Here is a 13,160-nt window from a genome sequence, read left to right as displayed (position 1 = left end):
TAAATCAATAATGTTACAGAAGATGAGTTTCAAGTGTTACTGCTTGTTAGGGACTGAGGCTAGCCCAGGAGAGAGAATTCTAAGCACTCAAATGTTTTACAAGAAATGAAATCATAATGTAGAAAAGCCCAATTCAATTTCTCCCAAAATGAGCCAAGAGATGATAACTCTAATCCTATTTAAAGTGAGGGAGTATGCCGTTGTCAGCTGAAATGAGACTGCATCAGAGCAAGAATTTTAAAATGAGCCTATTTGATAATCAAAGTATTTGCAGACCCTGTTTCACAGACTGGCAATTGGCAGAAAACATGGATTGGATTGTCAGAAGCCTCAGTATTCAAATCTCAAAGGATTAGACATGTTGGCTGCTCCAATCTCCCCTTCTATCTAGATTCTGTTTGTCCAGGATGTTAATTTGTCCATCAGGGATGCATGGAGTAACACCAGCTCAGGGAATAATGTTTGAACTTATATTTTCCCTCTCCCCCAAAAAGAAATATTGAACTTGGGAGTATGGTCAGAGCACATCAAGGTCTTCCATTCAGTTCTGGACTCACATTTTAGATAGGTCATTGATAAGCTAGAATTTATCCAGAAAAGGGTAAACAAAATGATGATGAGACAGGATTCCATGCCTTAGGAGTCTCAGTTAAAGGAGGTAGGGATATTTGGCCCAGTGAAAAGACTCATGATAATCATCTTGGAGTATTTGAAAGGCTGTCACTTGGAGGAGGGATTGAACCTGTTTGCTTGGCTCCCCTTCAGTACACTCTGCATTCTAGTCAAACTAGGCTTACAGCTGTTACCCATGTGATTTCACATCTCTTTCCGGGACTTGATACAGGCTATTTTACCATATCTAGGATGTATTCTCTACTCACTCTGCTTCTGAGAAACATGTTTCTTTTAATACAGAACTCAGAGAAAATGACTTCCCTATGTAGAGACCTTTCCTGATCCCTACTTTCTTCCCCAAGGTTGTTTGTACTCTCTGCCTCTCTAAATTATTCAGCATTACTTTGTATACTTGTGTACTACGGGAATGTAAATAGGACTGGGAACTGTTTCATTTTTCATTTCATCCCTAAGACTTATCCCAGTGCCTCACACATCGAAGGGATTTTTCAATTCAAATAAACTCAAGAATATAGAACTGCCATTCTAGGTGTCGTCGTTAGTCCTTTATTCTCAAAGAAGACCAGTGAAATAAACAGGAAGGGACCTTAGAGGTTATCTAGTCTGATCTCATTTCATAAAGGAAAAGGGACTTCATACAGATAGCAAGAGGCAGAGCTGGGATTTGAACCCAGGTCTTCTGACTCCAGATCTAGGACCCTTTCTACTTTAACTTATAGTGGATAGAAAATGTCGAAAAAAAAATTTAGTCTTGATTTGATTAAAACACCTTCCTACTGAGGTATCCAAAAGTAGACTAAGCTAGTGAGATCACCATTACTTGAGAGTATTCAAGCTGAGGCCTAATGAGGATTTCACAAAATATAGAAGACAATCCCATTCAGGTCCAATTTGGATAAGATGATCTCGGATATCCTCTTTTAATAAGAATTTCTGTGGTACTGCAAAACCAACATGGAGTTAGAAAGCCTGGGGAAAGGTTAGAGACTTATTTGGATTCTCTTATCCTACCTGGCTCCATCACACAGTAAAAGTGACAGCAGGCGCTGCCTTTCTGACCCTCACCAACCCCTCTTCTAAGGAACAAATAGTCAGTGAATTCGTTTTTTCCATTTTAGGGCAATATTGCAAAGTCTAATCCCTTAGCTCCATTTTTTTCCTCTTCACTACTTAACAAAGCTGGTTGACTGGCAAGCAGTTCTTGAAGATTAAGGCAGCTTCCAATCCCTCTACCCCAATGTCTTAGTGTTTGCTTGGCAGAGAGAGGCAGGAAGAATGGTTGAGACACCGATAAAATATGTAGGCAGAAGAGAGCTGTATCAGCTCAAACAAGGTAACATCTCCCCATTTCAGCTTGCCATTAGCAAGGTGAATTGCCTGAAACAAGTGTTGAGAAAGGGCAAACAGTATTAACCTTAGGACCCAAAGGGTTGACATCTCTTGGAAAAGAGCTCATGAGCATAAATCTGTATAGACTGAAAAGGAAAAGGATGCTTACCATCAACTCTTGGTGAACCTGAGTTCCTCCCTGCCCTGCAACTCCCCCCCCAAAAGATCACCTTAAATAGCATGGTGAGTGGGGATTTGCTTGGGAATTTATGCTGGGGATTTACTTGATTTACTCTTAACTCAGTACTAGGCTAGTTGCCCCAGTCTGTTTTACGATCTGAAGTGGTGATATACGCCTTGCCTGTCTCCTAAATGTCACCCCACTGGTTTGCCCTGGTGCTAAAATTCCCAAAGTAAGAATTTTAATTTCAGTAGCTCTGAACATAGAGTCAGGGAGCCTTGGGCTGAATCCAAGCTTTGCTCTTTCTCAGCTGTGTGATGGGAGAGAGAGAGGGAGGAGGGAGAGAGGGAGGGAGGGAGGGAGGAAGGAAGGAAAGAAGGAAGGAAGGAAGGAAGGAAGGAAGGAAGGAAGGAAGGAAGGAAGGAAGGAAGGAAGGAAGGAAGGAAGGAAGCATTTATTAAGCATCTAGTACATGGGAGGCACTGTGCTAAGTGCTTTACAATTATTATCTCTTGATCCTCAAAACAGCTCTGGGAGGTAGATGCTATTAGAGTTCCCATTTTACAGACAAGGAACCTGAGGAAGGCAGAGGTTAAATGACTTAGCCAAGGTTGCTAAGGTAGGAAGTATCTGAGGCAGGTTTTGAACTTGGGACTCTATCCATTGAATGCCTCATTGCACTTCTCTGAACCTCACTGAAAAATACAGATAATAAAAGTTTTACTATCTTTATTACAGGATTGTTGTAATTATGGCACTTTATAAATGGTTACAAGTTATTTGGCGATCTATATCCATCTCTCCCTCTCTCTCTCTCTCTCCCTCTCTCTCTCTTTCTCTCTCCCTCCCCTTTCTAAACTGTGATTATTCTTCAGGTTTTGAGGCATTGCCTCCAAAAGGTCACTGTTAAAGTGCACAAATTCACAAATTTTATTAAATATGGTATATGTATAGAGTGATAGACTATATGTTAAGACACTAAGTCAGTCACTCAGTAAACATCTGTTGAGTGTCTTCTCTGTGCAAGGCACTGTGTTAAATGCTCAGGATACAAAGAAAGGGAAAACATACTCCCTGTTCTTATGGCACTAACCCTGCAAACAATTCTGCACAAACAAGTAATATACAGGGAAAACTAGAAATAATTGACAGAAGGTAGGCACTCGAATTAAGGGGAATTTGGAAAAGCTTCTTGTAGAAGGTGGGATTTTATCTGCAACTTGAAGGAAACCAAGAGGCAGAGACCATTCCAGGTATGGGGGGCAACTAGTGAAAATATTTAACTGGAAGATTCAGTATCTTATATAAGGAAAACGAGGAAGTCAGTGTCGCTGGAATACAGAGTATTTGGTGTAAGATGAATGGATAGGTGGACAGGCAAGTTATAAAGGGCTTCAAATGTCACACAAAGGATGTTCTATTTTTCTTTATGTGATAGGGAGCCATAGAAGTTTATTGAGCAGTGAGGTGCTATGGTCAGACCTACACTTTGAGAAAATACTTTGACAGCTGGACTGGGGAGAGTCTTGAGGCAGAGAGGCCAATCAGAAGACCATTTCAGTAATCTGGGCATGAGATAATGAAAGCCTGCACCCAATTGGTAAAGGTTTAGGCAAGAGATATTACACAGGTAAAATCAAAAAGCCTTTGCAACAGATTGGATATGGAGATGGGGGTGGTGAGAGGGAGTGAGGAGTCAAGGATGAAAAGGTTTTTTTAGTCCCTGGATCTCATTTATTTATCTGTAAAATGAGGAGGAGGGATGGTAACAGGAGATTTGTTTCCTTCTAATTATAACATTCTGTGTAACTTGGTGACTTACTGTGGTGAAAGGGAAGGGAATAAGCATTTAAAATAGTGTTTAGTATGTTCCAGGCACTATGCTAAGAACTTTTACAAATATGTCATGCTATCATCACAACAACCTTATTAGGCTGGTACTGCTAGTCCAATTTTTCATTTGAGGAAACTGAGGCAAATAGGGGTTAAGTGACTTGCCTAGGGTCACACGGCTAGGATAAGTCTGAGGCTACATTTGAACTCAGGTCTTCAGAGAAAATACACGGGTTGAGAACTATTACATCATTGTGTCAGCATGGCTGGCTAGGAGTGAAAATGCTCTTTTAACTGACTCTTGGCCTAACGTCCTGTGGTTTCAGGTTTCGAGTGCAACTTTGATTTCCCCTGTGAGCTAGAGTATTCACCACCAGTGCAAGAAGACAGAAACCACCACTGGTCTTGGCGCCACATCACTTCTGAGGAGGCTTCCCAAATGAACCTGTTCAGTGGTGGTCCTGAGGTGATTCAGTCTGAGGAGATGCCCAGAGGTAAAGAAGAATGGTTTGAGGTCTTCTGGGATAGGAGGTGGCTCTGGGGCATGCAAAAGGAAACATCTAAAATGTCTGTTTATTGGTATTTGATCTTTTTAACGGTAGAAGGAAATGGGAGGGAATCATGCATCAATGGTAAACGAAATATGTACTAATGGTAAAAGAAATAGCCTACCTCTACAGTCAGCAGTGTGGATAAAGATTTTCCCTTCTCTTCCTAGCCTCTTAAGAGTATCTGGTTTTTTGTTTTCTTCTCCTTTGGTTTGTAATCAGCTACATATTTCAGAGGAAGAGAAGGGTGAAGGAGTAGGGAGAATTGGCTTACCTAGGAGAACAGTCTGGTGGCCTTCAGAGGCTGTGAAAACTCTGTGTTTGAATGCTAGAGCAGTTGTGGGTCAGCATGGTCCTTGATGATTCCTACAGCTGATGCTGAGCTAGACTGGAGATGGCATGGATGGATCAGGAGAGAAAGAAATATTTGGAAAATGCTGTCTTGGCAACCTCCACATATACATAGACAGAGGCCCTGGTGATTCCATCCCTGAGCCCTGTGTGCTGTTGCTCATCTATTCTCCCTTGCTAGCCACTGACTGTAGCTGCCTCATTTCGACCCCTTGGAGGGGGTCACCACCATACCTGCCACATCTGTTAGGCAACCTTGCCGAGGGGTCCTTAATGTTTTGAGGGTATATAATACCTATTGTTATCAAAAAAGATGACACATGTAAAGTGTTTTACAAATCTTTAAGTGTTGTATAAATGCTAGCTGTTATGGTGATGGTGGTGGTTATGGTGATGGTGGTGGTGGTGGTGGCAGTAGTGGCAGTAGTGGTAGTGGTAGTGTTATTAGGGAATAGGACTCAGTGTAGAAAAAAAATAAAGGAAAGTCAGAGTCAGCCCTTGATTATGCATAAATGATCATTCACCCTCTGGATCCCTCTCACAATTATAAACCCAAACCACATTACCTTTCCCTTCTACCCTACCACTCCATTTAAGACCTTCTGAAATGACTCCTGTTGGGTCAGTCAGTGAGTGAAAAAAGTAAGTCAGTTTCTCTTTTCATTAGATGTCACCAAATATAATTAGAAAGGCAAATCTATTGCAAAATGGCATACCTGTTGACTATTTGATACTTGGAATGATCACTCCACTGGATTATTATGGATACTCAGGAGTGGACAGGGCTCTCTGCTAAGTAACCCTTCATTTATATATCTGCCCCTGGAGACTGGTGGCACAGCTGAGTCTCAGAGCATGGTCTCTTCTAGCTCTAAATCTTTTATCCTATGTCTGGGTTGTGCTGTGATCCTGTATCAACTCTAGGGATGAAGATGAGGCCATGAAGATGAGGGGAGTAGAGCATCACCTAGGGAATGCCCCTCTATGGGATTGGGACCCTCCATGACAACAGGAGAATGGTCCATGGCGGGCCCAGGAAATCACCTTCCTTACCTAAGCCCCCAATTTATAGTGCAGGTCTGACCATAAGGTGTTGTGCCACTGTTTTATATGCTACTGGGGCATCTCTGTGGCCCCTTGAGAAGTACTATGGTCTGATCAATAGTGAGGATGACCTCTCGTCTGAGGTCTCATTAACTTATAGGAACTGGAGTTGGAAGGTAACTTGGAGATCCTCTTGTTTTCGTTAGGAGAAAACTTGCCCAAAGTTGGGGCCAAAATATGCTTTAAAATGACAAATAGGCCAGTGTGGCATGGCTAACAGAATCACTCAAAGAAAGAAGTACTTATGTGGATCAAAATAATCTGGAAGGTTTAATAAAAAGAGGATTTTGTTGAGGTTAAATTCAATTCAAGAAGCATTTAATAAGTGCTCACTGTAGAAGGGACTGTGTCAGATCCTGGGGGATATGAAGACAGAAAAGGTTTTACCTACAGTATGTTGGGGAAGGAGCCTTGAATTGGAAGTCAGGACACTGAGCTACTAGCCCCAGCTCCACAATTGCCATGTGTCTAATCTTGGGCAGTTCTGTTCAAGGACAAAGTTGGACATAATGTTTACACTGAAATCAAAGCCTGCCCCTAGAAACTTAGTAACTATGTGATTTAACACATTTCTGCCTTGGTTTCTTCATCTGTATAATGGGGGTGACAATCTGCCTCAGAGGTTATTATGATGATCAGATGAGATGAAAGATGTCTAGCACTTTGCAAAACAGAATGATATACAAGTGTTAGGTATTATTATGATGTCCACTTCCCTAATTTATAAAATGAGGGGATTAAACCAGATGATTAGTTAATCTTCCACCTCTAAAGCTCAATTATTCTGTAGTATTAGGGGCCCTTCTGAGATGGGCTTTAAAGCATAGAGAGAATATGGATCCAGTAGGGACTGGAGAATAAGAATAAAAAATAATAGTCATTATAGCTGACATTGATAGTCTGCTATAAAATTTGCCACCTTATCTAGTAGAAATTCAGCAATTAACAGAGGGGGCAGAAAGAAGTTCCAGCATTTGGAATGATCTAATTAAAAGCAAGGAGGACAGATTGTGTTCAGTTAAGATGGCGCACAATATGCATGGGGGCAGTAAGGGTGGCAAGGTAGGTTAATGACTGTTTGAGAAAGGCAAAGAAAGCTGTGTGAACTTTATTTGTTAAGCAGTAGGGAGCCACGGAAGACTTCTTAGAGAGGAGTAATTAGCCACATCATGCAGAAGGAAGGTAAATTTGGCAGTAATATGTGAAGAATGAATTCAAGGACAGAGCAAGTAAAAGGAGAAATTGGTTTATTTATTAAGCACCTACTGTATCTCAGGCATTAGGTTAGCAGCTGCGGGGGGGTGTAAGCAGCTCCAGAGGTCCTCCAGAAGCTGTTATGGTAGGAGAGATAAGACCTGTAGACCCTTCCCCTAGGTTAATGTCTTGCACACAGTGGACCCTTAATAAATGTTTGCTGAACTCAGCTGAAGGACTCTAATACATGTGATAAGTGCTATGGGAGAGGTACTAAGTGCCTAAGGAAGAGACTTTCCTTCATTCTCTTTTGAGCTCTGGTCTTTTCATCAAGAATGCTTGAAAGTCCTCTATTTCATTGAAACACCATTTTTTCGCCTGAAGTATTATACTCAGTTTTGCTGGGTAGGTGATTCTTGGTTTTAGTCCTAGTTCCTTTGACTTCTGGAATATCATATTTCATGCCCTTCGATCCCTTAATGTAGAAGCTTCTAGATCTTGTGTTATCCTGATTGTATTTCCACAATACTTGAATTGTTTCTTTCTAGCTGCTTGCAATATTTTCTCCTTGACCAGGGAACTCTGGAATTTGGCCACAATGTTCCTAGGAGTTTCTCTTTTTGGATCTCTTTCAGGTGGTGATCTGTGGATTCTTTCAATATTTATTTTGCCCTCTGGTTCTAGAATCTCAGGGCAGTTTTCCTTGATAATTTCATGAAAGATGATGTCTAGGCTCTTTTTTTGATCACGGCTTTCAGGTAGACCCATAATTTTTAAATTGTCTCTCCTGGATCTATTTTCCAGGTCAGTTGTTTTTCCCATGAGATATTTCACATTATCTTCCATTTTCTCATTCTTTTGGTTTTCTTTTGTGATTTCTTGGTTTCTCATAAAGTCATTAGCCTCTGTCTGTTCCATTCTAATTTTGAAAGAACTATTTTCTTCAGTGAGCTTTTGAACCTCCTTTTCCATTTGGCTAATTCTGCTTTTGAAAGCATTCTTCTCCTCATTGGCTTTTTGAACCTCTTTTGCCAATTGAGTTAGCCTATTTTTCAAGGTGTTATTTTCTTCAGCATTTTTTTGGGTCTCCTTTAGCAAGGTGTTGACCTGCTTTTCATACTTTACTTGCATCTCTCTCATTTCTCTTCCCAGTTTTTCCTCCACCTCTCTAACTCTAAATCCTTTTTGAGCTCTTCCATGGCCTGAACCCATTGGGTGGGCTGGGATACAGAAGCCTTGACTTCTGTGTCTTTCCCTGATGGTAAGCATTGTTCTTCCTCATCAGAAAGGAAGGGAGGAAATACCTGTTCACCAAGAAAGTAACCTTCTATAGTCTTATTTTTTCCCCTTTTCTGGGCATTTTCCCAGCAAGTGACTTGACTTCTGAGTGTCCTGTCCACACCCACCTCACCTCCAGATCTGAGGTCTGAGATTCAAATGCTGCTTCTCAGCCTCAGGGCTTTCGGCAGGGGCGGGGCTGCTATTCAGTGTGAGATTAAGTTCAGGTGCTCAGGTAGGGGCAGGGCCACCTCACAGGGCTCAGTTCCCTCAGGGGGTTTATGCAGAGACCTTCAACAATGAATCTGGGCTCCTGCCTGTTTGGGAAGCCCCTGTCTGTTGCCACCCCTGCTGCTGCCTCCCAAGGGGGCCTGAGTTATGGAGACACCCCACTCCCCTCCAGGCAAGCCAAAAAGATGCTCTCACTCACCCCCGGCACCCATGGGTGGAGGGATCTGTGTGGCCACTGGAGATTCTGTCCCTGAAGCCTGCTCGGATCTGCTCCTCTCGGTGCCGTGCTTCCAAGGCAGGGCTGGACTGGGCTCCGGGTCTGGGGCGCAACAGACCTTTCATCAGTTTTCTAGGGCTCTCTGAAACAGAAATCTCCTCCACTCCCTTGTTCTGTGGCTTCTGCTGCTCCAGAATTTGTTGGAAGTTCTTTTTTACAGATAATTTATGGGCTGTGGGTTCAGAGCTAGCGTATATGAATCTTTCTACTCCACCATCTTGGCTCCTCCCCCCCCTTCATTCTCTTCTCAACCTCAAACCTATTCTGGGCTGGAATTTGCTGAGAGATCTACTCAGCAAAGTGGAAGATACTTATACTGAGTGAGGAGGAAACAGAAGGAACCCACTACCCCCAAGGAAGTTTTACCCAGTAGTCTAGCATTCTGAGATATAAAACTAATTGGTCTTGAAGATAGATACATTCAGAAACTGGAAAAACTAACCTCTCTATTGCCAATCCTCTCCTTTATCCTGTTCCATTCTGAAATCATGTAACCCTGCTAATCTAATCCCTAGCCTAGGACTCCTATGGATGGTTTTTCTTATACTTCAGCTCAGGTTTATCTCCTGCTTCATCTTAACCTATCTGTTGTGGATTGAAAGGAAAGAAAGACTTCAAATTCCATTTCAAGATCAGTCTGACCTCGTTACTGCCTTATCAAGTGGTGCAAATGGGATTTGGGATTTGTCAGACAAGCTTCCTCTCTCCTCCACCCCCAAAGTAGATCTCTGCTTGATGAGAATTATTGAGGAGCCTTCTCCAATTGTGTCAAGTGCTACTGGAGCCCCATGTCTGCTTTGCATTTGCTTCTAGGAGCCAAGAGGCTTTTTACAAATATGCTTTCTACGGGCACCTCGTGGTGGTGTGTTGGAGACCTACAAAGTACTCAATAAATATCAGTTGATTGATAAACCATAATTTCGAAGCACATTCTTGCCTTGATGCTCCAAAGGAAAAGAGAGATGAGAACTCAGTTCCTCTGTTCACAGGTCTTTTTCTTGGGGAAAAGAAGTATTGGCCTACAACTGGAGGCTGGGTTTCTGTTCCATAGAGGGAAATAATTGGGAACTTTTTGTTAGGGTAAACAGATGTTCCAATGTTTTTTGGTGTTATATTTTTATGCAAAGACTGTTCCTAGGATACAGAAGATTGGGACAATTGTCCCAAGGCCAGAGGCTTTGAGGCCCCCTTGATTACAGCAGTGACTGGATTAGACAATTACATAGAGATGATGCTGAGGGGGATCTGAGGGGAGAGCAAGAGAGAAAGTAGTTCCTGATCTCTCTCACACACATTTATACACCCATTTAGATTTGTGTAGATACACATCAGCCCATAAAGACACAACCTCTCTCCCTATCCCACCTGCAAAGCTGAGTAGGATGTAGTATATAATACAGCGTGAAGATCACACTGGATTTAGAGATAAAAAATCTGGATTTGAGTCCCAGATTTGCTTCTTATCCTCAGTGTGACCTTGGATAGAAAATTTAATCTTTTTTATATAAATATTATTTTATTTTCCAAGTGAACATATAAAGATAGTTTTCAACATTCATTTTTAATAAGATTTTGAGTTCCAAATTTTTCTCCCTCCCTCCTTTACCCTCTTTCATCTCCCCTCCCCTCTACAGCAAGCAATCTGATATTGGTTAAAAATATAGATCACTTAGTCTTCTATTGTAAAATTAGGGTCTTTGACAAAGTCCCTTCTAGCACTAAAGGTATGATCTTGTGGTCTTACAGTTGATCCTCCCACCTCCCTCTCCCATCTTATTCTCATATTCCTCAGGCTAACTAACTATAAGCCCTTATTTCTGTAGAGTGTAGAAAACCCACAACTACTCCATGAGGACAGTAGTACAGATATTATCCTCCCCATTTTAGAGATCAGGAAAGTGATCCTCAGGGAGATCTGTGATTGGTCAAGGACTCACAGTCAACCCTAGATCCTGAATTCAACTTCCATCCCCAGAGCTCTTTGAATCAATAAACCCTATCCAGTTAATATCAGTGGTTCTCTATTGCCTTCAGGGTCAAATATAAAATCCTCTGCCTTGGACCTTGTCCCTTCCTTCCCCAGCCCCCACCTCCCACCCACACACATCATGCATTCAATGATATTGGTTTCCATATTGTTCCTCACACAAAGCATTCCATCTCCCAGTGCCAGCCATTGCCCCGGACTGTCCCTCCTTCCTAGAACTCTCTTCCTCCTCATCTCTCCCTCCTGGCTTCCCTGGCCTTTTTCAAGTCCCATCTAAAATCCTACCTTCTATAAGAAATCTTTCCCAATTGCACTTGATGCTAATGCCTTCCTCATCAGATAATCTCCATACAGAATAATTCTTTAATTTATCCTGTCTATATCTTGTTCAGACATTTTTTTTCATGTTGTCTTCTCCGTCAGACAGTATGAGAACTAAGCTGTCTTTTTCTTCCTTTCTTTTTTTTCTTTATATTCCCTAGCATTTAGAACAGTGCCTGGCATATAGTAGGTGCTCTATAAATGATTCTTGACCTGACTCAAGTACTGGCTACATGCCAAATAGATACTGTGTTTGGCCCTGGGATGGTAAATACAAACAGTGAGACTGTCTGGCCCTCAACAGTGATTTAGGCAGGATGCAGGGAGGAGAACGACCACTGAGGGCATCCAGCAAGGCCTCAAGAAGGAACTGATCCGTGAGATGAGCAGTGAAAAAAACTAAGGTTCCTAAGAGAGAGAGTGCTCAGGCATGGAGAAGGAGAGAAGGTGGAGGCTGCCATATTTCAACCCTTCTATGATTTCGTGAGTTGAGTGTGAAGGGGAAGGGACCCTCTCCCTACAAGAAGGCCCTTGCTCTGGTTCTATTTTTAGTACTTTGTGATCTGAAATGGGTTTTGGTCATTCATTGGTCAACATAGTGGGGAAGGGGTTATAGGTGACAATTACCTTCTGAGTGAAATTCTACCTGCTTTGTGGAATTTCACTCTGGGCACTGCAAAGGTTTATTGCTTTGCCCCTGAAATTACGTGGTACCTCCATCTACTTTATCAAGCTGTCTGACAACTTGATGAATACGAACAGAGGCTTCTGGGTGGCAGATGTCCAATGGGGCGGGGGTGGGGAAGGGTGGAACAGGGGAACCTAAAGGACATCAACTGGATTGTTTCTCTCATTTTACAAGACAGGAGACTAAGATGCAAATGAATCCTGACTCTAGCACTTCCTACTTGGGTGACTTGGGACAAACAATCAACAAATATTTATTAAGTACCTGCTATTTACAAGAAACCTTTCCTTATCCCCCTGAATTCTAATATCTTTCCTCTGATTTTCTCTGATTTATCCTATATATTATATAGTCTGCTCATATGTAGTTGTCTGCCTGTGGGACCTGTCTCTAGATGGTGAGTTCCTTGAGACCAGAGACTGTGTTTTTCTGTCTTTGCATCAACCTGGTATATAGGAGATACTTCATAGATGCTTGTTGATTAGGCAGGCATTCGACTAGGCATTGGAAGTATAAGTACAAGGAATGAGATCGTTCCTATTTGCCTTGAACTTACAATTCTAATGATGGAGACAGCAATGTGTGTATCTATATGTCTATGTACATGTGTGTGATTGTCTATATGCATATGTGTATATATGCATATGTGTGTCTTTATGCATACATGTGTGTTCATATGTGTGTCTATGCACATAAAGCATATGTATGTATGTATTGACACACATACACAAGCTTACTAGGTATGTGACCCTGGACAAGGCACTTAACCTTCTTTGCCTCAATTTCCTCATCTATAAAATGGGCTGGAGAAGAAAATGGCAAACCACTCCGATATCTTTACCAAGAAAATCCCAGATGGGTTCACAAAGAGTCAGACATGACTGCATACATATATAAGTATACATATTTACATATGGAGTATATGTGTATGTATATGGAATATCTATAAAGTTAATAAATATATATACATATAGGACTAGAGGGAAAAGTACCAAATTCCTCTCAATATGTTTCATTATAAGGGGCAGAAACTGGACTTAGCGCTGCCTGATTTCCACTGCCTGGAGCAGGATGTTCCTGAGCCAGGTACCCCCTGGTGCCTTCCACACCCCTTTTATGTGTTGTCTCTTCCTTTAGATTGTGAACTCCCTGAGGGCAGGGACTATCTTTTTATTGATTGTATCCTCAGCACTTAGCACTAT

General features: G+C 41.8%; 1 protein-coding gene across 1 annotated transcript in view; it reads left to right on the top strand.

Moving 5' to 3' along the window:
- LOC140520247 (ALK tyrosine kinase receptor-like) overlaps positions 1-13,160 on the top strand; it is a 505,219-nt gene that overhangs the window by 307,825 nt on the left and 184,234 nt on the right. The window contains exon 3 of the mRNA XM_072634099.1: positions 4,306-4,473. Coding sequence (XP_072490200.1) covers positions 4,306-4,473 — 168 coding nt within the window. The remainder of the gene's footprint in view (positions 1-4,305; positions 4,474-13,160) is intronic.

Source organism: Notamacropus eugenii, chromosome 1 (assembly GCF_028372415.1).
Source record: "Notamacropus eugenii isolate mMacEug1 chromosome 1, mMacEug1.pri_v2, whole genome shotgun sequence".
NCBI lineage: Eukaryota > Metazoa > Chordata > Mammalia > Diprotodontia > Macropodidae > Notamacropus > Notamacropus eugenii.
This window is presented reverse-complemented; position numbering and strand designations above follow the sequence as displayed.